The 25,209-nt window shown below is 39.8% G+C and overlaps 1 protein-coding gene and 1 pseudogene across 1 annotated transcript in view; both read left to right on the forward strand.

The window, feature by feature from the left end:
- CABLES1 (Cdk5 and Abl enzyme substrate 1) overlaps window positions 1-25,209 on the forward strand; it is a 146,362-nt gene that overhangs the window by 38,927 nt on the left and 82,226 nt on the right. The window contains 1 exon segment of the mRNA XM_007487622.3: window positions 14,534-14,605. Within this exon segment, the coding sequence (XP_007487684.2) occupies window positions 14,534-14,605 (72 nt within the window).
- Window positions 11,711-12,887, forward strand: LOC130457942 (60S ribosomal protein L17-like; annotated as a pseudogene).

Here is a 25,209-nt window from a genome sequence, read left to right on the forward strand (position 1 = left end):
GTGATAAAATACCAGAATATATGAACAGAGACACAGAGGGGAAATAACTATGATGGATTAGAAATGAACAACCAAAAATAATAGAATACCAGAAATGAGTGGAACCTTAGAGATCGCCTAATCCAACACTTTCATGAAATAAGAAGATGGAAACTTGGAGAAATACACCAAAAAAAACAAAACAAAACAGTAAGAAATTGGGTTGAGCAGGTCAGGTGGGGCCAAATTAAGGAAGCTCCTAGCTAGATAGAAAGGAAAGAACTTGATCTCTATATATAAACTATATATGTATATATATAATAATTTATATGTACGTATATAAAAAATCATATATTTCATATTTAAACCCATATTTACTTCTACTTTTCAATCTGTTTGCTCCAACTAAACTGGCCCCAAAGAAGGCTTTAAAAGGCTCCTCATACCCTTGGTTAGAATTTCTAAATCTAACAAACAAAAAGCACAGCAAACTCCTCTTTGTGTGCCATAAAGCATTAGGGGGTCACTTAACTAGAACATAAGAGTGTAGAAACAGACCCCACGTGTACGAGTTGGTGGGAAAGTCCCAACATATTGATGTCTAGCTGTTGTCTCATTGTACTCCCCCCCCCAAGTAATTCTGCTTTCCTTTGTACACAGAGGGGACCACAGTGACCCCCCATGAACCTAAAGTCTCAGATCTGACCCCTTTCCCCATTTGATGTTGCGGACTTACTTAACTATCTGAATTCTCTCATTTTGGGGGTGGGGTAATATTGGCAAATATAATTAGAATTCCTTGCACACGGTGGTCTGAATATAGGTATACTCTGATGTGGCACTTTTCACCTTCCTTGGGCCGTGGCTATCTAGTATATCGTTTAGTTCCCTCACCAAGCTGGATGCTTCTCAAATTCCTGGCACTGTACCTTGCCCCTCACAGGTACTCACAAAGTATTTATTGAATGAACAGACAGGAATTAGGTCTACGTGCTGTCTGTGTCCATAGAACAGGATTTTTTTTCTCTCTGTGAAGCTAATTGCCCCCCCCCAACATCTGCTTCCCCCAGAAGACCCATCAATGCCAATTATTAACTTTCAGACAAAAAAAAATGAGGCAGCTGGGTGGCACAGTGGATAGAACCTTGGGTCTGGTGGTGTCAGGAAGACCTGAGTTCAAATCCAGTTATTCTCAGATGTCACTAGCTGTGTGACCCCTGGAAAGCCACTTATTCTCTGCCTCAGCTTCTCCAAAAGGAAAATGAGGCTTATAATAGCATCTATCTCCCATGGTAGTTATGAGGACCAACTAAGATCATATTAGTAAAGTGCTTAGCAAAAACATACTAACTGCTTAATGCCCCCCCCTTTTAAATTTAGAATATTTTTCCATGGTTACATGATTTGCTTAATGCTTTTTAAAAAGGTAATCTGCCAGAATTTTGGAGAAAAAAAATATAGCCAATCTGCCAAGCTAAGTAATGGTAAGCAATGGTAGGTAGGTGGAGGAATCACCTTTAAAAGGCTCTCTTTTTCCTGCCAGAGGATTGGTGCTCTTGGTTCTAGGGAAATGTCAGTTATTCTGTTTTAGGAGACCAAGGGGCAGCCACCATGAGCAGTGAAACAGGGGCGGCTAAGGTGGTGCATTTCAAGGTTGCCCCCCACCCCCCGGATCATTCTTAAAACAACCCTGTGAAGTTGTTGCTATTATAATACCCATTTTGCAGATGAGGAAACTAATTCTAAAAGGGGTCATGAGGCAGGGGTCTATAGAAAGCTCAGTGGATAGAGCCAGTCCCAGAGTCCTGGGTTCAATCTGGCCTCAGATACTTCCTAGCTGTGTGACCCTGGGCAAGTCCCTTAGCCCCCTTTGCCTAGCCCTTGCAGCATTTCTTTTAGAACTGTTAGTAAGACAGCAGGGAAGGGTTGGATTTTTTTTTTAAGAAATCATGTGACTTGCCTAACCTCACCTAGCTAGTATGTGAGACAGGATTGGGAATTTCCAAATTGGATTTTATGAGATCCCAGAATTAGGTGTGAAAGATAACTTTAAAAGCCACCAATTTTGCTACATGAAAAACCTAGTGGAATTTCCTAGAGGAAAAACCTCCTTGACTACAGGAATGGGGAGTGGGGAAGGGAGGGAAAGAGCATGAATCATGTAACCATGGAATAATATTCTCAATTTAATTAATTAATTAAAAACAAAGAAGTTGCTGATTATAATGCTCTTCCCTTTGACAAATGGAGAAACTGAGGTCCCAGGAGGTGAATTGATTTGCTCAGGACTAGAACTGGGATTTGAACATGAAGCCTGACTCCAGATCCCTCCTTCTTTTGCACCCCTGGGTTAGGGTCTCTCCTTGCCATTTTTTATCTGGGTGATGAGGGGCAAATTCACTCCTTGATTTTGTGCCTTGGGTCCTCATTCCTATAAAATAGAGATAATACTTGTACCATCTATATCTCAAAGACTTATTACAAGAATCAAATGAGACAGTGTATGTAAAATACTTTGTAAACCAACAATTACTCTAAAAATATCAGCTCTTATTTATACACTGCGACCTGCTAGGGCCAGGCATCCTTCTTCCTACCCCCTGTGCCCCACATTCTCCCGGTAGCCAGCAGGCTGCGTTTTGATACCAAGGGACTGTGGTGGGATTAATTTACGATAACAATTTTATCTGGAGAACCAGGAGGAATTCTTTCACTGTCTCATCCCATAGCAAAAAAGGGATGGGCTAGCTCATTTATCAAATAGAAACAATTCTCATGGGTGCCAGCTTCGTAGAACAGTCACTCTGAACATCTTGTTATCGTGCTTAATTACCCTTCTTCTCAATGCCCTTTGTTACTTAGCTCTACTTTTCTTCCTGGCAAAAAGATTAGCTTGCTTTCTGAGAGGTGGGCTCTGGGTGCCAGCCCAAGGAGGAGCAGACTGGGCACTGCCCCAGGAGAGCTCAGGGAAGCTGCCTGGCACCACCTCAGCCACCCCTGTTTCACTGCTCGTGGTGGCTGCCCCTTGGTCTCCTAAGATAGAATAACTGGCATTTTCCTAGAACCAAGAGCACCAGTCCTCTGGCAGGAAAAAGAGAGCCTTTTATTTCTTTTTTTTTAAGAGGCTTTTAAAGGTGATTCCTCCACCTACCTACCACTGCTTACCATTACTTAGCTTGGCAGATTGGCTATATTTTCTTCTCCAAAATTCTGGCAGATTACTTTTTTTAAAAGCATTAAGCAAATCATGTAACCATGGAAAAATATTCTAAATTTAAAAAAGGGGGGGCATGAAGCAGTTACTATGTGGCAAACACTGTGCTAAGCACTTTACAAATATGATCTTAGTTGGTCCTCATAACTACCATGGGAGATAGATGCTATTATAAGCCTCATTTTCCTTTTGGAGAAGCTGAGGCAGAGGATAAGTGGCTTTCCAGGGGTCACACAGCTAGTAGACATCTGAGAATAACTGGATTTGAACTCAGGTCTTCCTGACACCATAAAGACCCAAGGTTCTATCCACTGTGCCACCTAGCTGCCTCATTTTTTTTTTTTTTTGGTCATAAAGGGATGTTCAGAAATACCAACCCCGAATCTTATCTCTTCCCAGCCTTTTTCCTCCCAGTCCAGTTTTCCCTCGTTTTGGTTTCCCTTTTTCCTTCTCCTAACACCTTTATGTGGTGATGACACCTACCTCACAGGGTTGTTGTGAGGCCAAATTGGATATAGAGTGATTTACAAACCTTAAAGTTGTTATAGAAACATTAGCAGTTAGCATCATTATCATCATCTTTTTTTGTCTTGAACGGGATTCTATTCTAAATGATTGTATTTAGGTTTGCATTCCAGAAGCATTAAATGGTTTGTCACTCCAGGGAGAAGATGAGGTCCTAATAATGTCTCATTATATGGTAGAATGCATCACAGCACTTTGCTCATACAGGCCTAGTGAATAGAGGGAGTTTGAAGAACCCCATTTGAGTGTTCAGGAAATGGAGGCTCAGCCAGGTTGTGACTTGGTCAGGGTTAACCCAGGAAGTCTCTCTTTATCAGTGTCTCACACTGCTTCTGACACTTGGGTCCACCGAGTCATGGATAGGTTGCTGTCATGGTAAAGAAAAAAAAATTCAATGACTTAACCCCATTTGCCTAGCCCTCGCCCTTCTGTCAGAATTGTTACTAAGACAGAAAAAAGAGAGAGAACAAACATTTACTACCATGGTTCAGATGAAAACTTCTTATGTTTAAAAATCCTGCGGGCAGCTGGGTAGCTCAGTGGATGGAGAGCCAGGCCTAGAGAAGGGAGGTCCTAGGTTCAAATCTGGCCTCAGACACTTCCCAGCTGTGTGACCCTGGGCAAGTCACTTGACCCCCATTGCCTAACCCTTACTGCTCTTCTGCCTTGGAACCAATACCCAGTATTGATTCCAAGAGGGAAGGGAAGGGTCTTGTTTTGTTTTTTAATCCTTAACATCTCAAGGAAGAAGAGATGAGTGGGACCCAAAATGCTTCTGCTCTTGGTTTCATCAGCTTACTTGGTGAGAAAGTGGGCCGCAGAACCATCCTTCTGAAATGTGTACGTTTTCCCATCCTGATTAATGGCAATGACCCTCTGGGCCCCAGGCACGCTGGCTTGTTGGGGATTTGACTGACTTTGAGACACGTTTTCTTTTTCATAGTCTGCGGGTCCTTTGTGGGAAAGCGCAGACTGTAGCAGCCCCATGACATGGGGAATGTTGGGAGTGAATCCAGTTGGTGAACTGGCATGCCAACCCCTATTCCTTCATGTCACATAGAATGTATCTGCTGACCCCTGCTCAAGGCCAGCTTGGTGAAAGCATCAGTGAGGTGATAAGACCAAAGAGTTTAATTTTTTTATTTTTAGTTTAGAGATAGGGAAGTTGCTGGGATAAGGCAACTTGCAAACTATCTGTTTGAGTAAGTTTGCAAACTATTTGCTTGAGTAGCAAGACAGAGATTATTTGGCAAACTGCAAGATGACCACAAATGTCTTATTAGGACTAAGAGCCTCTCCATTCTACTCAGCAATACGCAGTTTCAACAAATGTGCTTTCCTTCTCTTGTAGACTTTCTGAATGTGGAAAGAGATGGGAGAGAGGAATATCAGCCATTTATTAATAATTACTAACATTTCTAAAATGCATTAAAGTTTGTAAAACATTTTACGTTATCTTATTTGATCCTCACAACAACCCAGTGGGGTGGATGCTATTTTTAGACCCATTTTACAGAGGAGGAACTGAGGCTAACACAGGTTAATTGACTTACCCAGGATAGCTTAGCTACTAAATATTTGAGATGGGATTTGAACTGAAGTCTTCCTGACTTACAAGACTAACATTATCCACCATGTTCGCCAGGTTCACACATCTCAAAGTCAGGCAAGCCAGTGGGGATGAATAAGAATCCATCTCTTATTGCTGGGGAAAATACTCCAAGGAACATTCCTAGGCTTTGTGAACTAGGAGCATTGTTTTCCTTTAGGCAGCAGCAAAGGGGACACTTTTCTTTAAATGGGGCATTCGATTTATTGACACTAAGACTTTTTCTGATGTTTTGCACGTTAGTCCCTTAATAAATGTTGAATTGAATGAAGACAACATGATCTCAATGTTTCTTCCAGCTCGGGCTCCTATGATTCTATGATTAATGTTATTCATAAAGCTGGTCCAGAGCTCAGAATTGATTAAGGAAGATAGCTATCTGGATTGCATTAGTTTGGAGTGATCATTTAATGACCTCCAAGCTTCTTCCTGAAGCAGAGACCTGTCTTTTGAACTCCAGTATGTTTTCAGTGGCACAATTTGGCTGCAAATTCTATTATGCCAGGGTCTCTGAAGAATCTAGGTTGTGAGTTTCTTAGGAAACAGTGGAGAGATATTTTTTAGGTTATAAATAAGCTAGAGTAAGGGGAAGCTAGGTGACTGAGTGGATAGAGAGCCAAGCCTAGAGACAAGAGATGCTGAGTTCAAATAGGACCACAACATACTTTCTAACTCTGTAACCTTGGGCAAATCATTCTCCAATTATCCAGCCCTTTCCACACTTCTGCCTTGGAACCAATACTTAGTATCAATTCTAATTCTAAGGGTTAAAAAAAAATAAACTATGGCAGATTACCAAGGAAGAATCATGCCCCCTAAGACATGTCAAAGTTATCAAAAAGACACATAAATGGAAAATTGTGGGGCTTATCTTATAGTAAGAACAAAGGGGATAACTGAGCCAATGCATTCTCCAGGTATCCACAAAACATCAAGCTATCTAGAAGAAGGTTTCCAGCATGGTATTTAGACCTCCCCTTTTCATCTCTGTGGAGGAGTTATGGGAGAACATTTATACACTGTATAAATTGCAAGGACAAACTGTGATCTGTGGGGTGAGAGTCTGTATGTACATAGATGAGGTCGCAGATCTAGCCAAGTTGACACCTCCTTCCCCCACCCACCCTTTTTGTCCTGACCTGAGAATTCATCAGAATGGGGAATTTCTGTTGCAAAAACAACTTCCATTGATAAGCATCTCTTTCTTTCCTTCCTTCCTTCCTTCCTTCCTTCCTTCCTTCCTTCCTTCCTTCCTTCCTTCCTTCCTTCCTTCCTTCCTTCCTTCCTTCCTTCCTTCCCTCCCTCCCTCCCTCCCTCCCTTCTTCTTCTTTCTTTCTTTCTTTCTTTCTTTCTTTCTTTCTTTCTTTCTTTCTTTCTTTCTTTCTTTCTTTCTTTCTTTCTTTCTTTCTTTCTTTCTTTCTTTCTTTCTTTCTTTCTTTCTTTCTTTCTTTCTTTCTTTCTTTCTCTCTTTCTTTCTTTCTCTCTCTCTTTCTTTCTCTCTATTTCTTTCTTTCTCTCTCTCTCTTTCTTTCTTTCTTTCTTTCTTTCTTTCTTTCTTTCTTTCTTTCTTTCTTTCTCTTCCTTCCTTCCTTCCTTCCTTCCTTATTTATAATTACTGTTCTATTTTCCTGGGAGACTGAAACTTAAAGCATCAAAACATTAAACTTTTATAGTACTGATAAATAGCTATTTCACATTCATATCTCATCATTATCTCCTTCAAGGTCTGTAACCTCTGGCAAGCCAGGCCAGTTGTTGTTCTCCTTTTCTTGCTAGTGGTTTTCTTCTCTTTAAAATTTTTTAAAATTATTAATAGAATTAAATGAATACATAAGTGTCCTAACCCTTCTTCTCCTGCCTTTATCACAGAAAGCATCATCCAGGAGACAAATATGTTCAAACAAATTATGTCTTTCACGCTTCTACCTTTCAGTTCACTCTCTGGAGGTAACTAACAATTTATTCTTCAAGAATCAAATCTATAGTGGTGTATGATGCTCTCTTGGTTCTGCTCATCCTGTTAGTCTGTGTATATTTTCTATTTCACTATTCATTATCTCATGTAGCTCTTTCCAAGTGTTATTAAAATTAGCCTATGAGCATCTTTTCTATAATTTATAATCTTAGGCAGTGACTGGGCACCCTAGAGGTGAAGTGATTTATCCATGGCCACACAGGTATTGTGTGTCAGAGGGAGGGTTTAACCTCAGGTCTTCCCAAACCTATGGTCAGACCTCTATACTCTGTCACATGACACTTCTTCGGATTACCCTTCATCCTATGTGAAATCAACATTTTATTTGCTGGTTTCCTAAGACATTACTTTTTCAGCACAGAAACAAAAAAAAAATACCGTTTGGGTCTGGAGAATTGTCCAATATGGGGTTGCTGCTTATTTTTATAAACTTATTTTTCTTAGCTGAGCTTCCCAACCAGTGGGAGCAATGGCGTCTGTTAGACTCCTCATTCCCCATCAGGGACCTGCTGACTTCGTCCTGGGATTCTCCTGACCTTTTAAGTGAGTGTGCTCTAAAAGCCAGGCTCCTTTTTAGTGTGCAAGGGTCGTCCAGAATGCCTGAATTCACTGAAAAGACTGTGGGGTTATTTGTGGCACTCTGTCCAGGCTTCTTTCCATGGTTTGGCCTTTCCCACTGACTAGAACTTGGGCTATGTTGAGACCTGCTGGGCTTGGGCAGATTGATTCAATGTTAGGTTTTTATTGTGATTTTGGAAAGGGAACTAGAAATAGCAACAGGACCTGTGATTTCATTGGTCTAAGGAACTCTTGCCAATATTCCCAAATTCCATAAGGAACTTTGGAAATTCCCTGTTGTCAGTGCAAGCCAGCTCTTTCTCTGTATATTCTGTCACGTCACGTCATGTCATGTCATGTCATGCTGTCATATCATCTGTTACATCTAAGTAAACATTAAGCTTTGAAGGGACTACACCATTAAGACCATTAAAAGAAAATCTTCCTGAGTTCAGATCCAGCCTCACACACTTCCCAGCCATGTGACCCCAGGCATATCACTTAACCCTTTTGCCTCTGTTTCCTAAACCACTTCAATATCTTTTTTTTTCAACCCTTACCTTCCGTCTTGGAATCAATACTGTGTATTGGTTCCAAGGCAGAAGAGTGGTAAGGGCTAGGCAATGGGGGTTAAGTGACTTCCCCAGGGTCACACAGCTAGGAAGTGTCTGAGGCCAGATTTGAACCTAGGACCTCCCATCTCTAGGTCTGGATCTCAATCCACTGAACCACCCAGCTGCCTCCAACCACTTCAGTATCTTTGCCAAGAAAACCTCAAGTGGGGTCACAACATGACTGAAACAACTCAAGAATAATAACAAGTATATTACAAAGAATTGTACTAAATGCTGGAGTAGATTTAGAAAATGATTAAGATAAGGGGCAACTAGGTAACACATGGATAGAGTGCTAGTCCTGGAGTCAGGAGGACCTGCGTTCAAATCTGGCCTCAGACAGTTCCCCGCTGTATGACCCTGGACAAGTCACTTAACTCCAATTGTCTCATCCTTACTGCTTTTCTGCCTTGGAGCCAATAATTAGTAATGATTCTAAAACAGAAAGTAAGGGTTAAAAAAAATTAAGATAGGGTCCCTGCCTTAATAGAAGGTCCCAGTCTAGTGGAGGAGGTGGAGATAGGACAAATATACCCACCTCCAAATGACTGTGAAACAGAATAGAACCCAAGTATATAAGAGGTAGAATTAATGTGTTTACAAAAAAGTCTAAGGGGGGGGGGGGGGGGAAATTGCCCTCTGAGGGGAACAGGGGAGTTCAGAGGAGAGAGATGACAATTAAATTCTATCTTGAAGTATGAGTAGGATTTTAGTGGATACTTATCAAGAGTGGTATTCTAGGGATACAGATAAATGGTGAGCAAAGGGACAGAGGAAAGGAAGTGCGAGCTGTGTGTGGGAGCCCACAGAAGTCCAAATGTGTGTGAAATGCAGGGAGGGAGGGGTACGGAGATGGGGCTGGTAAGAGAAGGCAGCATTACTTGTCATTAGCCGTATTTCATGGCTTAAGGAGCCACTGTAGATAGAACTGTCTACATGTTGCAGGAATTGTAGTTTCATTTGTATATTTTAATTGCTAATTTATTTTATTATTTTTATATTATTACATTTAATATTTAAATTATATATTTATAGACCTAAAGAGTATCCCATATATACATGTATGTGTATACATATGCATGCATGTATATACTTCTAATAATATATACACATTATATAATCTCTATATATCTATATACATGTGAGTATACAGTGTATGTATGTATATGAACATATATATATATATATACATATATATATTGTTGTTTAGTATCTGATTGTGGTCCCATTTGGGGTTTTCTTGGCAAAGATATTGGAGAAGTTTGTCATTTCCTTTTCCAGTGCATTTTACAGATGAGGAAACTGAGACTGATAAGATTTAAGTGACCTGCCCAGGGTCGCACAGCTAGTGTCTGAGGCCAGATTTGAGTTCATATCCTCCTGGCCCCAGGGTTGGCACTCTTTCCACCGCACAATATCCCCATGTACATATGTAATTTGTCTGCATTTAAAGCTTCCCGCCAGCGAGAAGCTTTATGGTAGGAAAATAGAAAAGGGATAGAAGTTTTGGATCCCACGAAGGGCGTGAAGGAGCCAAGCTTTTGAGATGTCAATAATGAGTCAGTAATCAATTATTATTAATATTTGGGAGCCGCAGCCATGCTCCGATCAATGGACGTCACTGAAAGGCTATTTTCCGCCCAGAGATCCCGTTTAACACTACACTGGTCAGAGGATGATATAGCTCAGCTGGGAGAATAGAGACTAATAGAATTAGAGAATGCTAGGTATTAGCATTGGAAAAGAAAGAGAGAGACACCTGGCTGAAGGCCAGGCCTCAGGTAAAGATAGAGAGGAGAGAGAAAGGTGGTGATAGCAAACCTGTAGCTCGTCCAAGAAGAAAGAGGAGCTGAAGAAGGAGAGGGAGAAGAGAAGAAGAGGGAGAAGAGGAGGAGCTGGCCACGGCTTTCCAATTTATTGTCTACGGAAATGAACTCAATACATATTGATAAGTTACATGATGCCTCAATACATATAGATGAGTTACCTAGTGTATTGCCATTGGATAATTGCAAATGGCGACAAGGTGAAGGGTGGAGTTTTTATCCTCAGGTGAGTGAGACAAAAGGAAGCAGGGTTTTCGTGCCCTAACTTCAGCCACTCTGGGAAAGAGTTCATTGCCATGCGCAGAATGGCCATGTGCCCATTCACAAACCTTGTCTCTTTATAATACCTATGGGCTGGACTGCTACAGCATTGGTCACCCTTGCAGTAGATAATGCCTAGCATAGCTCCTCATGCTAGAGGGTCCTGAGTTCCCCTAGTCCTGTGTTTCTCAAACATCTTCCCCACACCAAGTCACCCTCCTGTCCCCCAGGACTCAGCCTATTTGCTCAGCTTTAGAGTTATGGCTGTTCTAAAGAGGATTCTTCTTCCAGAGTCATCTGGACCAGATAACCTGTGAGGTCCCGCACGGCCCTCCCACCCCCAATTCTCTGGTTCTTTAGTGGCAGACAGATAGTCAGACAGAACAAGCATCTCCCCTTTGCCATTTGTTTTGGTCTCTGCCTTAAGCCCTGGTACCTCGGGGGAGGAGACAGAGCTCAGGGAACAGTGGCTGCATGCCCTGTGGTCATGGGTGCCCAGGAAGCTGCTCTCATCCTCATGCTCAAATGCCTATTTTCATAAAAGTTGCTGCGGAACCCTGGGATCTGTTCCAGTTTCAAGAGGCATCCAGCCCCTGGGACAGCAGCAGCACTGTGGTTGCTATCTGTCCCCTTTTGTCCCTGAGGCCCTGCTTTGTCCTGATATTTTGCTGGCCCGATCCCAGAGATGTGGTATGTAGAAGGAAAGAAAAAGTGGAAGTCAAAAAAGGAACTACCCTTACTTCCTCCTTTTCCAGCTAGGGATGCCTCGTACTTTGGTGTTTAAATCTGGAAAGGAAAGTTGGAGACTGAATCAGAAGCACACTGACAATGGAGCAATTTTAATAAAAAAAAGAATAATAATAATAAGGGGCAGCGAGGTGCTCGGTGAATTGAGAGCCAGGTCTAGAGATTGGAAGCCACTTCAAATCTGGCCTCAGACATTTCCTCGCTGGGTGACCCTGGGCAAATCACTTAACCCCCAGTGACTAGCCTTGACCACCCTTCTGCCTTAGAATTAATACACAGTGTTGAACTAAGACAGATGGTAAGGATTTTAAAAGTAATAATGATAGTTAACATTTACATAACTCCTTCTGTGAGCCAGGCACAATGCTAAGCATTTTACAGATATCTCCTTTGAGCCTGACAATGACCCTAGAGGGGAGGTGTTGTTATCCTTATTTTACAGTTAAGGAAACTGAGTTTGGATGTTAGTTGAAAAGTTTTTGTTTTTGTGGTTTCTTTTGGGCTATCTTTTTCTTTGGGGCAACTTTCTATTCTGGTTTACAAGCAAGTTTTTTTTACTTTTCATTAGGCATCATCTCCATCAAGTATGGGTTGATTTGAAGTTATGGGATGTTAAGGGATTTGCCTTGAACTCATCCTATATGTATAACTCTGGGCAAGTCACTTAACCCCCATTGCCTAGCCCTTTACCACTCTTCTACCTATTGGTTCCAAGGTAGAAGAGTGGTAAATAATTTTTTTTTAACTCTCATTTTTGTCTTAGAATTAATATTGAATATTGGTTCCAAGACAGAAGAGCAATAAGAACAAGAGCTAGGCAGTGGGGGTTAAGAGATTTGCCCAACATCACACAGCTAGGAAGACTCTGAGGCCAGATTTGAACCCAGAACTTCCCATCTCTAAGCCTAGCCTAGAGCCATCCACTGAACAACCTAGCTGCCCTAAAAGAACCTTTTTTGTTCAGTATTTAATAGTCCTATCTTTAAAAAATTTATTCATTTGAACTTCCCTTGAGCTACCCTAGATAATCATTTAAAATGTGAGATACATTCTTGAGCCAAAGAACCTGATGAAATCATGCAAGTTAGGCAATTCAAATCTCTGGGTCCATTTCAAGGACACCAGTAAAAAAGGCCAAACTATAAATGGCATGCCCATCCAAAAAGCTACCAAGTATTCAAAAGGTGTCATGTTGAAGAAACAATGTGTTCCCTTCCATCACTATAATGGTAGAGTTGGCAGGTATGCCCAGCCTAAGCAGAGAGACCATACATGGAGTTGCTGGCCCCCAAAGAGTGTTGAGTTCTGACTGCATTTGCTGAAAAGTGCAGATAAGGATCTGGATGTGAATTCTCTTGACTTTGTGCCCCCCAAATGCCAAGGTATATTACAGGGCTAATGGTCGAATCAACCCATACCTGAGTTCTCCCTGCCATATTTAGATGATACTTAATGAAAAGTAAAAAGTCTTGCTCGTAAACCAGAATAGAAAGTTACCCAAAAGAAAAAGATATCCCAAAAGAAAACACAAAAACAAAAATTTATAATGAGAATAAATGTGATATTAGCATGCAAATAAAAGTGAAATTAAAATATTTGTTACATTTTTTAAAAATCATGTATTGTTTGGCAACATTAGTACTGTTTATTTAAAAGGAATTTTAAAATCTTTTTTTGAAAGGTTCCTCCAAAGTTTTACTTGAATTTCTGAGTTCTGCCATTAGAAGTCTAAAACACTTTGGGACTCTAAAGAATTAACTCCATTAAGCAACTTCAATATTCAATACCTAATGTCTCTATAGCTTTATATCCTCTGCATGTAATTCCAGTAGATATTCAGTATTTTAGCAATAAATTGTAAATTATAATCCCAGTTATTGATTGAATAAATATGTATGAAAATTAGTAGCCAATAATCATAAAGTCATAAGGAAAATTCCCTGTAGTCCTTGGCAATATTTCCCTGCAAAGGGGAGTTTACACATGCCTTCAGCATCCTGAAATGTGGCCAAATGTTCTTGAAATATTGGATTTATAATATCTCAGTTCGCTTTGAAACTACAGAATAACACTGGTCATCTTTATTCTCAACATATATGGAGCAGGCTATATAATCTGCCCCTCATAGAAAGAAAATTTTTTTAAAATTCTTCCTTAGGGGGCAGCTGGGTAGCTCAGTAGACTGAGAGCCAGGCCTAGAGATGGGAGATTCTAGGTTCAAATCTGGCCTCAGACACTTCCTAGCTGTGTGACCCTGGACAAGTCACTTGACCCCCATTGCCTAGCCCTTACCACTCTTCTGCCTTGGAACCAATACACAGTATTGATTCCAAGACAGAAGGTAAGGGTTTAAAAACAATTCCTCCTTAAAAAAGATTTAGCTGTTAGACTCTTTTCAGTGGGAACTAGGGCCTCTTGACCTTGAGGAAAACAAAATTGTGGTTGCCCTTCTTTCAAGAAAGAAAGATGTGGTTGACCAATTCCCTCCTCCCCCTTCCTGGGGAGTTTGTGTGATTTGCCTCTTTTTCATAAAGTATAAATACTTGTTAGCTGATAAAGCTCAGGATCAGACAATGAATGTTGGGTATGTCTGAAGACCACTGATTTATGTGACTTGTACATTAACACTTACTTTTGCTCAGAAGATTGTTCCTAGGATTTTTCTTTTACAACTCTTAAGTATTTCAGATTACTTTCTTGGAAATGTCTTAATTAGAAGGTCATGCTAACCAGCTCCTTCATTTTACACTTGGGGATCAGAAAGTCACCAATTTTGAATTAGAAGGAGCCTTAATGATCATCTGGGTGCTGTGCTAAATGCCTGAGAATCAAAGAAAGACAACATAATTCCTGCCCTTAAGTAGTCTAATGGGGGGGATAGCATGTCCAGACAAGTTATATCCTGAATAAATTTTAGATCATCACAATGGGAAGACACCACCATTCATGGAGAATCAGAAAAGGGTTCTTATCAAAAGTGTCTTGTCCCAACTAATCAGCTGTTGGTCAAAATGGAGACAAAGGGTCTCAAGGGACTTGCCCAGTTATCATTTTAAAGAAAGATCTCATCATTCCATAAAATACTCAAGATACAGTAAAATAAGATAGGTTGAGTCGGAGAACCTCAGGGTCATCTGTCTCATGCAGAAATATTTTTAAAATAACTTTTATCAGATCGGTTTTTAATAGAAATTATAATGTTAAATCATTTCTCTTTGTATATAGACGTCGTCTGATCTCCCAGAGATCTTCCTTGGAGACCCTGGAGGATATTGAAGAGAATGCTCCACTGCGAAGGTAATTTATCTTTCCACTATACAGAGATAACTTATATGAAAACTTTATGATCCTGGGTAAAAGGTGAAACGTGATTTCTTGCTTTAGAAATTTTAACAGAATAATAAAAATACAGATTAGGAAACCATGAAAAGGCTTAGCCTGACAGCTCAGGAGCCCATAAAAGATGAAAAACAATTAAATTCTAATTATTTATGAGACAACAATAGTTTGGGGGGGGTTGTTCAATTTGTGCTTTATTTGTTGTTTTCTCTTTTTTGAAAGCAACTAATTAAAGAAATAGAAGCATAAGATTCTTCATTGTGCTCAGGCTGTCAGGCTCTATAGCATCTAGCTGTCTTGGGCCTTATTTTGATTTGCTTTTCTTTTTTGAAAGTAAGTAATTTTTTTTAGGGTTTTTTTTTCATTTTTTTCTGGGTTGTATCACCATGCAAAATATATTTCCATGTTATTAATTTTTGTGAGTAATCTTACAAAACCAAAACTCCCAAACACACAAGTGAAAAGTCATATTTTCATCTGCATTCTAACATCTTTTTCTGGAGGTAGGTAGCATTCTTTGTCCTAAGTCCCTCAGAATTTTCCTGGATCATTGTATTGCTGAGTAGCCAAGTCCATCACATTTGATCATTCCAAAATATTGCTGTTTCCTGTGTATAATGTTCTCCTGGTTCTGCTTATTTCACTCTGCATCAGTTCATGGAGGTCTTTTAGCTCTTTCTGTTCATCATTCCTTACAGCTCAATAATATTCCATCACCATCAAATACCACAATTTGTTCCTCCACCTTATTATGACCAGAAGTCATAGCTGCAGCCGTAACTCTTCTTAAGATGATTGAAATGTCACTTAATGACATTTCAGAACTCTCAGTAGGAGTAACAGTGTCTGATGCCCTTGGCTAAGAGAAATTCTAGTTTCCCTACTTTAAGATCAAGAGATGCTAATTTAGACCACAGAGAAATGATGGTGTTGATGTTGTTGTTGTTGTTGTTGTTGTAGGAAGCATATATGTAGTGGTTTCCTTTTTTATTTAACATTATGTATTTTATTAATTCATGTTATATATAATATATTATTATAAATTATATTGCATGTTATACCTATATTATATATTATGAATTATATGTAATATGTTTCTATTATATAATATAATAATATTAATAAAATAATATTTAATTCCTGCCTTCCATTTTAGAGTCAATGCTACTTAAGCAACTCACCCAGGGTCACACAGCTAGGAAGTGTCTGAGCCTAGAGTTGCATCCAAGACCTGGCTCTCTCCATCCACTGAGCCACCTAGTTGCCCCTAGAACCCTTTTAAAATATCATCTCATTTTATTTTCACAGTCACCTAGGAGGTAGGTGTTCTTTTCATCCCCATTTTACTGTTAAGGAAACTGAGATTGACAGAAGTCAAGTTACTAACTTTTTAAGACTCCTGTGTGTAAAGCCAAATCTGAACTCAGATGATCCTGACTTCAGATCAAACATTCTATCTTCTATACCTTTTCCCAGCTTCTAGCCATCCAGTCGGATAGAGAGATAGCTACTTAGACCACTGTGGAGCTATTTTCTAGGCACTATCTCTTGGAGGGGAGCGGAGGGGACGGGAAAGAAGCATTTGCCCTTGGACCTACGTGACTCTTAGCCAGCCAGATCTCTTTCCACCATCCCTGCTTGGAGCTCCTCTCCTCAGTTAAGAAGCTGCTTGAAAAACAATTCAGCCAAACAGGGACAGGGGACTAATGAGATTACTTTGTTCCTAAAATCTTTATGTCTTCCATTGTTTCTGATAGAGCCTAATTGCCAGAAGGTTCAGCTTCCACTTGGGACATCCCAGTACTTCACAAATCCTCTAGTTTTCCTGTCTCCTTGGAGACCATCAGAAAGTGAACTGGGTAGGTTTTAAATGGCTCGGAAGATGCTGTGATAACAGTTGACTTTGCTGCAGTTCTTCCTCTGTCATTGCTCCTTCAGGACAGACATAGAGGGCTTTTTCTGGACTTTACCAGTACGTTTATGGAGCTCACACAAAAAAGTGACATTCAGAATAAAATGAGGGAGCTAGAATCAGTCCAGAGGAGTCCGCTGGCACACAGGCTGAGCCTCCATTCTGAGCTTACCCTGTGTTACAGCCCAAGTTGAGAGCCCTTAGGAGAACCAAATGGGAAAAGGGAAGCACAAAGACATCGAAATCTGCCTCTCTGCCCCTATTTGACAGAACAAGAAACAGTCCCAGGAAGGAGAGTGATGTGCTCAGTCACACAATGAATAAGTAGCAGGACTCCCATTTGGATCCAATTCCTCTATAGTAAATTCTGCCTCTCTACTCTGGGTAAAATAAAATCACAGCTTCAGGGGTCTCAACAGCATGAATAACAAGCTATACCTGACAAATTTTTTTTTTTAATTCAGTGTACAGACTAGGACAAACTACTTCCTACCTTCCTGATCCTAAATCCACAGCAGGTGTCAATAAAGTAAGAAAGGGGAGAGGGGGCTGACTGTGCATGTCTGGCTGACTCCTAAGTGCCAGGTTTGGGTTCCCTTTTGGTTCCCATACAGAAAAAGCTGCTCCTAAATTGCCCCGCATCATGGCACCCATGTCACAGCTTCTTACTAACAATCCTTGAGTGACCCAGATTTTTGGGTGGCACATTTCTTGAGACCCACCTTTTCTGGTTTGGTATCTAGGTGTGAGTTGTATGTGTATCTCTGACACTGAGGTCATTCTGGCCTAAATCCTGTGGAACTCAATCATTGCTCTTCTCCTCCTGGGACCTCTGACCAGAGAGGCCAGAGGGAAGTAAGGAGATTGTCCTGTGGCTGGAGTGTTTCTGCCTTGGGACGATTTCCTTTATCCTCTTTGTGGGCACTCACACAGGCTTCCTTCTTTACTTTATGAACCTTGCACTAGTTCTATTAGATGGAATAAAAACAGAGCATTTGCTTTCACAGATAGGGATGATAAATGAAACATTTGATATATATTTTAATATTAGTTATATGTTAGATTTTAGTTATATATTTTATAATATATAATTATATTATCAAATATATACTTTTATATTACATGATTGTTTTATTGAACATATAATTTTATATTATGTGATTGTATTAAAAACATTAGAATATTCTCATTGTATAACATGTGACAATATTATTTATAAATATTTCTGATTTATAATGTATTATTTAATATGTTTTTATATTGTGTGATCATAGTATAGAACCTAATTTTAATTATGATATTAATATATAATTTTAGAATAGTATGACATTATTAAATATACAACATTATATAATACTGTGTGATATTATTTAGCATAATATTTTATAGTATAGTATTATATCATTGAATATGTAATTCACATTACATTATTGAATATGTATTTTATAACATGGTGTGACATTAATTATATACTAGTGTATAATATATAATGTTATTTAATATATAACATTTTCTAATATATGACATCTGCTACATTTTTATTTTAGATAGCATTAAATATTATATGTATCATGGGCAGTGTAGTGGTACAGTGAATAAAGCATCAAGTCTGGAATCAGGAAGACTCATCTTCCTGAGTTCAAATCTGACCTCAAATACTTACTAGCTGTGTGACCCTGAACAAGTCAATTAACTCTGTTTGTCTCAGTTTCTGCTTCTGTCAAACTAGGTGGAGAAGGAATTGGCTAACCACTCTACTATTTTGTCATGAAAACCTCAAATGAGGTCACTGAGAATTGGACATGACTGAAAAGACAGCACAACACATATAATACATTTAAAATTATGCATCTAATTTTAGTTAGTTATAAGGACAGGTCCTGTGATTTCACTGTTATAAGGAACTCCCAGAGGAGGAAACTGTCTCTAATAGTGCAGGTTGACCCCTTCTCTGCCACTTAGTCTTAGGTTGTTGTTGCCTTGAGAATGGAGAGGTTGAGCCACAGACCCAGTATTACAAAGGAGATCTTCCTGGCTTTGAGGACTGCTTGATGTCCACTAGGCATTTTTAATTGTCCATTTAAAAATATGGGGAAAAAACAAAAATGCCAGAAATAAATGAAAACTTGTACAATTTTAAGATGCTTATCCTTTGCCAAAATGACCTTTTTTCCCCCATCCAACACTTCTCAGCACTAATAACTCAAAACACTTCAGGCCTTGAGCTGCTTTGGGAACTGTGGGGGTGGGAGAATATTTGCCAAACTGTATTTTTTTTTAAACTTAGTAGTTTCTTTAATGACTCAAAGGGAGCTATTAAAAACCTTTTGTATAATTAAGTGCATCATATAATCAGTGTTAACAAGGAATAACTGATCTGTCATTAAATTAGTTTTAATTTAATTTATTCCTAATTTAATTGTAGATTACTTGCAGTGTTTATTTTTTAAGAAAGAAGCTTCCATGTTAAAGCCAGTAGCTTTAAAGTGTGCTCATCCATCACTTAACCTGCCATAACCTGAGCTAACCAGAATTCCAGTTTCCTTGGCAATGGTTGCTAACACTGTAATTCCCTTGAAGCATTTCTCCAAATCCCCAGTGATCTACTTTGAATTTTTTTAAAACAAATAAACAATATACTTACTTGAAAGCCAAGACTTGTAGCTTATGGATTTAGATATTAGCAAAGAAATAATGGCCTCTCTCTGGTCATTTAAATTTTCTTTCCCCTTCTCCCTTCCAATATTTCTCTTGGATACATTTTTTTTCCCTATGCATCACTCAGAGCTGCTACAAGAAGAGAACATTTCCAGCAATAATACTTTGATAAAGGGCCACCCCACCGTTTTGGTACTGACTTGATTAGCCTGGAAGTGGGTCTCCCAGGAAGTAACCAGGGAGATAGCCCAGGAAGCCCAAGAACACAGCAGCCCCAGCTTTCTGAGAGCTCTGAGTCTGTCTGGGTGTTGCCAGCAGCAGCTGTTAAACGGATTGCCACCTCCATATCTTCTGCTCCTGCTGGCCTCATAGCCATCTGTGGCCCTCTGCCCTGCTTCTGGTTTCACCAGAAGGTAGAAGGAAACTGGTGTTTGCTGCCAGACGGGCTGTATAGAGGAGAGAGGAAGGGAGACAGACAGACAGACAGACACTGAGAGAGACTGAGATAGAGAGACAGAGAGAGGAGAGACAGAGAGAAAGAGAGAGGGAGTGAGTGTAGGAGGAACAGCCCAGGGGCCTCCTGATCTATCTCCATTAAGTAGGTGTTCATTCTAAGTGTTTGTTTGCCAAGTATGGCAACCTGTTCCAGCTTCATGGGAAGGAATAGCATCTGTAGAAATAGGCAAGTAAGGGCCTGAGAACAGATAACCGACCCATGAATTTGGAATTCATCAGTATTGAAATACATACCTGGGGATTTCAGTCCCCTAGGTCACCCTTGACTCAACTCCCTGCATTCCCTGGGCTTTTAGCCCCAAATTCTGAGGGAGGGGAATCAGGGGTGGAGGAAGAGGAGCTAAACTGATTAGAACAAGAAGGGGCAGAGGAAAAGGGAGTAAGAATAAGAGGGAGGGGGCAGCTGGGTAGCTCAGTGGATTGAGAATCAGGCCTAGAAACAGAGATCCTGGACTCAGATCTAGCCTCAGACACTTCCTAGCTGTGTGACCCTGGGCAAGTCACTTAACCTCCATTGCCTAGCCCTTACCACTCTTCTTCCCTGGAACTGATACTTAATATTGAAAGAGTAGGAGGGAGTTAATGAAACTCCTTCTCCCTAAAGCTGCCTTATGGATCATGAACAGACACATATCTATAGTAGACCCTGAGTGGTCAAACACAGAATGGAGTACTTTAGTGACTTTAGAGGTCACCAAGTCCAACTCCTTCCTTTTACAAATTGAGGAAGTTAAGGCCTAGAGAAGTTAAGTAACTTTCCCAAGGATACTTAGCCAGCAAATATCCAAGTCCAGATTTTAACCCAGGTCTTCTTGCCTCCAGATCAAAAACTCTATTCACTACATTTCAGTGCCATAGGGACTTAAAATTCTTTTTGAAAATCATAAGACATTTTGAAAACTATTTTAAGAATTTTGGAACCTTGAGCAAGTGGTAAAGGTTTATACCATATATATCTTTAAACATATTAGATCATATGTATTATGTTATAATATATGACATCATAATATATATAATACATCATTTCATTCATTAAGCACCTACTATGTGCCAGGCACTGTGCTAAGCACTAGGATACAAATAAGAAGTCAAAAGGCAATCTTTGTCCTATAGAAACTTGTTCTGTGCAGTTGAAACCAGGAAGAACTACAGATGCAAAGTAGAGAGAGCTGGAAGTCCAATTTCTGCCTTCTATAAAGGCTGGCATCAGGAGGAGTTTGGGACTCCATTTCCCAGCCCTCTAATCAGAGGGGAGAGGAGGCTGAGGGAGGTGGTATCTGTTAAGGCTTGGGTTAGAAGCATAGTGACAAGATTAGAAGTGATGAGTGGGAAGCCCAATGGGGAAAGCACTAGGCACAGAGTCAGAAGGACCTGGGTTCAAATACTTTCTAGCTGTGTGACCCTAGGCAAGTTACTTAACCTGCATTGCCTGGCCCTTACCACTCTTCTGTCTCAGAATCAGTACTTAGTAAAAGTTTTAAAAGGAAAAAAATAGAAGTCATGAGTTTATTGATATATTGTAATATGAAGTGATGTAGTCATATTTCTTATAACTATCCACAAGAACCACCATGGAAAAGTTTTGTCTGTCCCTAAAAACATTTATGTTAGCTTGATTGACTTCTTACAGTTTGAGAATTCAAACAACCAAAGCATTTGGTGAACACTATCATTTTTAAAGGTTTTTTTTCCAGATGCTATTTATATTGATTTTTAGTGCTAATAGTCACCCAGCTGGGGAATAATAAAGTATAGCATAAAGAGCCATGGACTAGAAGTTAAGAGACCTGGATTTTATTTCTGGCCCTGCCAGGAAAATTACTTATAATACTAAATGTTCTTAGTATCTTATTTTTTCAACTATGAATTAAAAAAGAATTTTTGTTACTATTTATTTTTATCTTTCACATATATAATATAATATGTAACAATGATAATATAACTTACTTATAAATATGTAATAAATTATAATTTTTATTTAGTTAAATAATAAATAATATATAAATTTAGTGAATAAATATTTCATTAAATAAAATTATAAACAGATTTACCAGGAGGAAGAAGTTCTCAAATTAGCTACATCCAAAATCAGTGTCTCATTCTTTTTAGAAAACTCCTAGAAAAAGCCAGTGTGGTATATATGAAAGATCACTGGGGCAAGGTCACAGGTAATAACGTGAAAGGATTGGAGAATATTTCTTTACTCCTCCATTAACTTGAACCTCCACTGGCTATGTTATTCCTATTGTTAGGAGTTAGTCCAGGAGTTGGACTTGAAATCTGATTCCCTATTTTTTTTTTAATCCTTCCTTTCTGACCTAGTGACACCTCTAGGACAGAAGGGCACAGACTAAACTAATGAAGTCAAGTGACTCAAAAGTGTCTTAAGTCAAATTTGAACCCAGGTCCTGCTGACTCCAGGCCTGGCTCTCTCTCCACAGAGCCACCTAGTGGCCTCTGATTTCCTTTTACAAAGATGTTTACTTAGCAGATAAAGTAAGAAAAAAGGCCAACATTTCTTTGAGTCCTTCTGGGAAAGTAGCCTATAGCACTCCTCTCACCGGACGGACAAAGCCGGATGAATCCATTCCCACTCCCAGATTTCCTGCTGCTCCCTCTTCCCACTCAGTCCAGAAACTCCAAGTGCCTTCCCCTGGAAGAAGCCCAAGCCCAGGCCTATTTCTTGAGGTCAGACAGCCTCCAAGGAGATGTCCCCAAGGTCTTTCTCCTCCTATGATCTTCTCTTACCAGAGCCAGCAAGCAAAGGAAGAAAAAAGTCAGAAGCGAATGGCCTTTAAACAAACATATCTGAAGCCAACCCATGCCAATGACAGTGTGTCTGTGCAGGCTCTGTAGTTCCACTAGGCAGGGCGCTCCCCTTCCGGGATGATCATCCCCGTTGTCCTGCGGGCAGACCTCCCAGCATCCTTTGGGGAGACCTCCCAGCATCCTCTGGGGAGCAAGCCGAGGAGAGCTGGGCTCTTACTTTCCTCATTCCCCTCAGGATGGATGTGCAGAGTCAGAGGGAGAAGGATCCATGGGGACATTCGAGGGATACTATATAGGAATGCATGTGGCATATGCGAATGAAGGAACCGTTGTTCAGAAGTGGAGCCTGGGACCTGGCCCTCTGCGCTCCATTTTAGGAAGCATGGCCGGCGGAGGTAGTCCACAAGGTTTTATTAAGCACTTACTGTCAACCCGGTGGTGTTTTAAGAACTAGGCAAAAGCTGCGTCCCTGGCCTCAGGGAGTTCCCCTTCTAATGAGATCCCATGCAAACAAATATGGACATCAGAGTCTGGCCTCAGACGTTTCCTAGGCGTGTGACCCTGGACGAATCACTTATCCCCTTTGCCTAGCCCTTACGGATCTTGCGCCTTGGAACCAATATTTAGTATCAATTCTAAGACAAAAGGTAAATGTTTTTAAAAAATGAATAAATTCATTAGTATGGGATTTCCTGCTGCCGGGGCATTTACATCTTAGTAAATGATTTCATGCAATGACCAAAACGACTTAACTAGGTATTCCCTTCACCAGGGCTCTGTTCCTTAATAGAAAGATGGTCTTTGGCGTCAAGATCACTGCAGAACTCCTCCTTTTGGTGGTGACTAGGTGATTACTTTTTCCAGGCTCCGCCTCTGTAGTCCTCTGATAGGAGGAAACTCAAAATCCCTCACCCAGCTGCCGATGAGAAGATTTTTCCAATTTGGAAGGATCTGCCTCTCACTGAATTGGCTTCCCAGAGGGAGGCTGCCTCCATCTCCTCCCTAGGATTCCAGGAAATCCTCTGAAGGGTGGCAGTGATTCTCTAATGCCCCAGGCTGAATCTCCTCCAGCATGCCTCCTCTTCATCTCCACTCTCATCAAGCTTTTCAACGGAGAAGAAATAGTCATACATCTTTAAGAAGCGCCCCCCCCCCCAAGTCTTTGATACCCTCTCCCACTAGAGACAGAATCCAGGGGAAAATGGACCCAAGCTTAGAGAGCTCATGCAGGAAAGGGGTAGCAATAACCCAGGGGCCAGGAAGTCTTTTCTTCCACTCACTCCATCCTTAAGAAGCTTATTTTAAGCATGGCCAATCTGGCCAGTGCCTGGTTCCTTATGGAGAGAATGTTGCCATCTGCTCTAGGAACACTAAGACCTGAAGATGATTTCTTACTTACTACTACTACTACTACTACTACTACTACTACTACTACTAACTACTTACTACTACTATTAACTACTTCCTACTACTACTACTAACTACTTCCTACTACTACTACTTCCTACTACTACTACTACTACTACTACTACTACTACTACTACTACTACTACTACTACTTACTTACTTACTTACTACTACTACTTACTACTTACTTCTGCTTCTACTTCAACAGCCATCAGACCTTTTGTACCCAGAGGACCTCCTCAGCTCAAAACTTTTCACATTTAGTCTAAGGTCTTTTTTTTTTTTTGAGTTACGATTTATCTTAATATTATAACATAATACAATATGTAATGACAATAATTTAATACAATTTGCTATAAATACACAAGTTAAAATAAATATGCTTATCCAAGAGAAATATATTCTCACATTAGCTATGCCCCCAAATCTCATTCTTTTTTTTCCCTTCCCCCAATTTCCTCCTCCCTTCCTATCCTCCCCCTTCCTCAAGAAGGCAGGTAATACATTATAGGCTATACATATATTATTATATAATGCATAATAATTATTATTGTACCTAATCTTTTGATTGAATGAAATGTGTTCTCACCTACTTAAAATAACAGCTAAAATGGGATAGAAGTAGTTTAGAAATACAAATATATGTATACAATGGAAAATATGTGATTATATAGAGCACTGGGCCTAGAATCAGGAAGACCTAAATTCAAATCTGGCCTTGCACAGTGTCTGAGGAGGCCTTTTCATTTTCTTCTTTCTTTTTTCTCTTTCTCCCATCTTTCCTTTCTTTCATTCTTTTTTGTTCTTTTTTCTTCTTCCCTTATTCTTTTTATTTCTTTCATTTTCCTTTCTCCCTTCCTTCCATTTTCTTTTCATTTCCTTCCTTTTCCTTCTTTCTTTTTTCTTTCTTTCTCCCTTCTTTCCTTTCTTTATTTTTTCCTTTCTTTCCTTTTCCTTTCTTTTTTCTCTTTCCTCCTTCCTGAGCAAGTTGTTTAACCCCCTTGGCCTCAGTTTCTTCATCTGTAAAATGAACTGGAGAAGAAAATGGCAAACCACTTTGGTATCTTTGCCAAGAAAACTACAAATGGGTCATTAAGAGTCAGACACTACTTAAATGACTAAGGAACAAAACATATATATAATATATATACTGCAACTTCTACATATGTTATCACATATATACAGTATATGCATGTTACATAGTATATAAACATATGTCTGTATTTACATACACACCTGCACTGTGACATATAAGTATCTCCACACATACCATTTATGGTCATAAAAGATTTATACAGGG

The sequence above is a fragment of the Monodelphis domestica genome, chromosome 3 (genome assembly GCF_027887165.1).
Source record: "Monodelphis domestica isolate mMonDom1 chromosome 3, mMonDom1.pri, whole genome shotgun sequence".
Classification (NCBI taxonomy): domain Eukaryota; kingdom Metazoa; phylum Chordata; class Mammalia; order Didelphimorphia; family Didelphidae; genus Monodelphis; species Monodelphis domestica.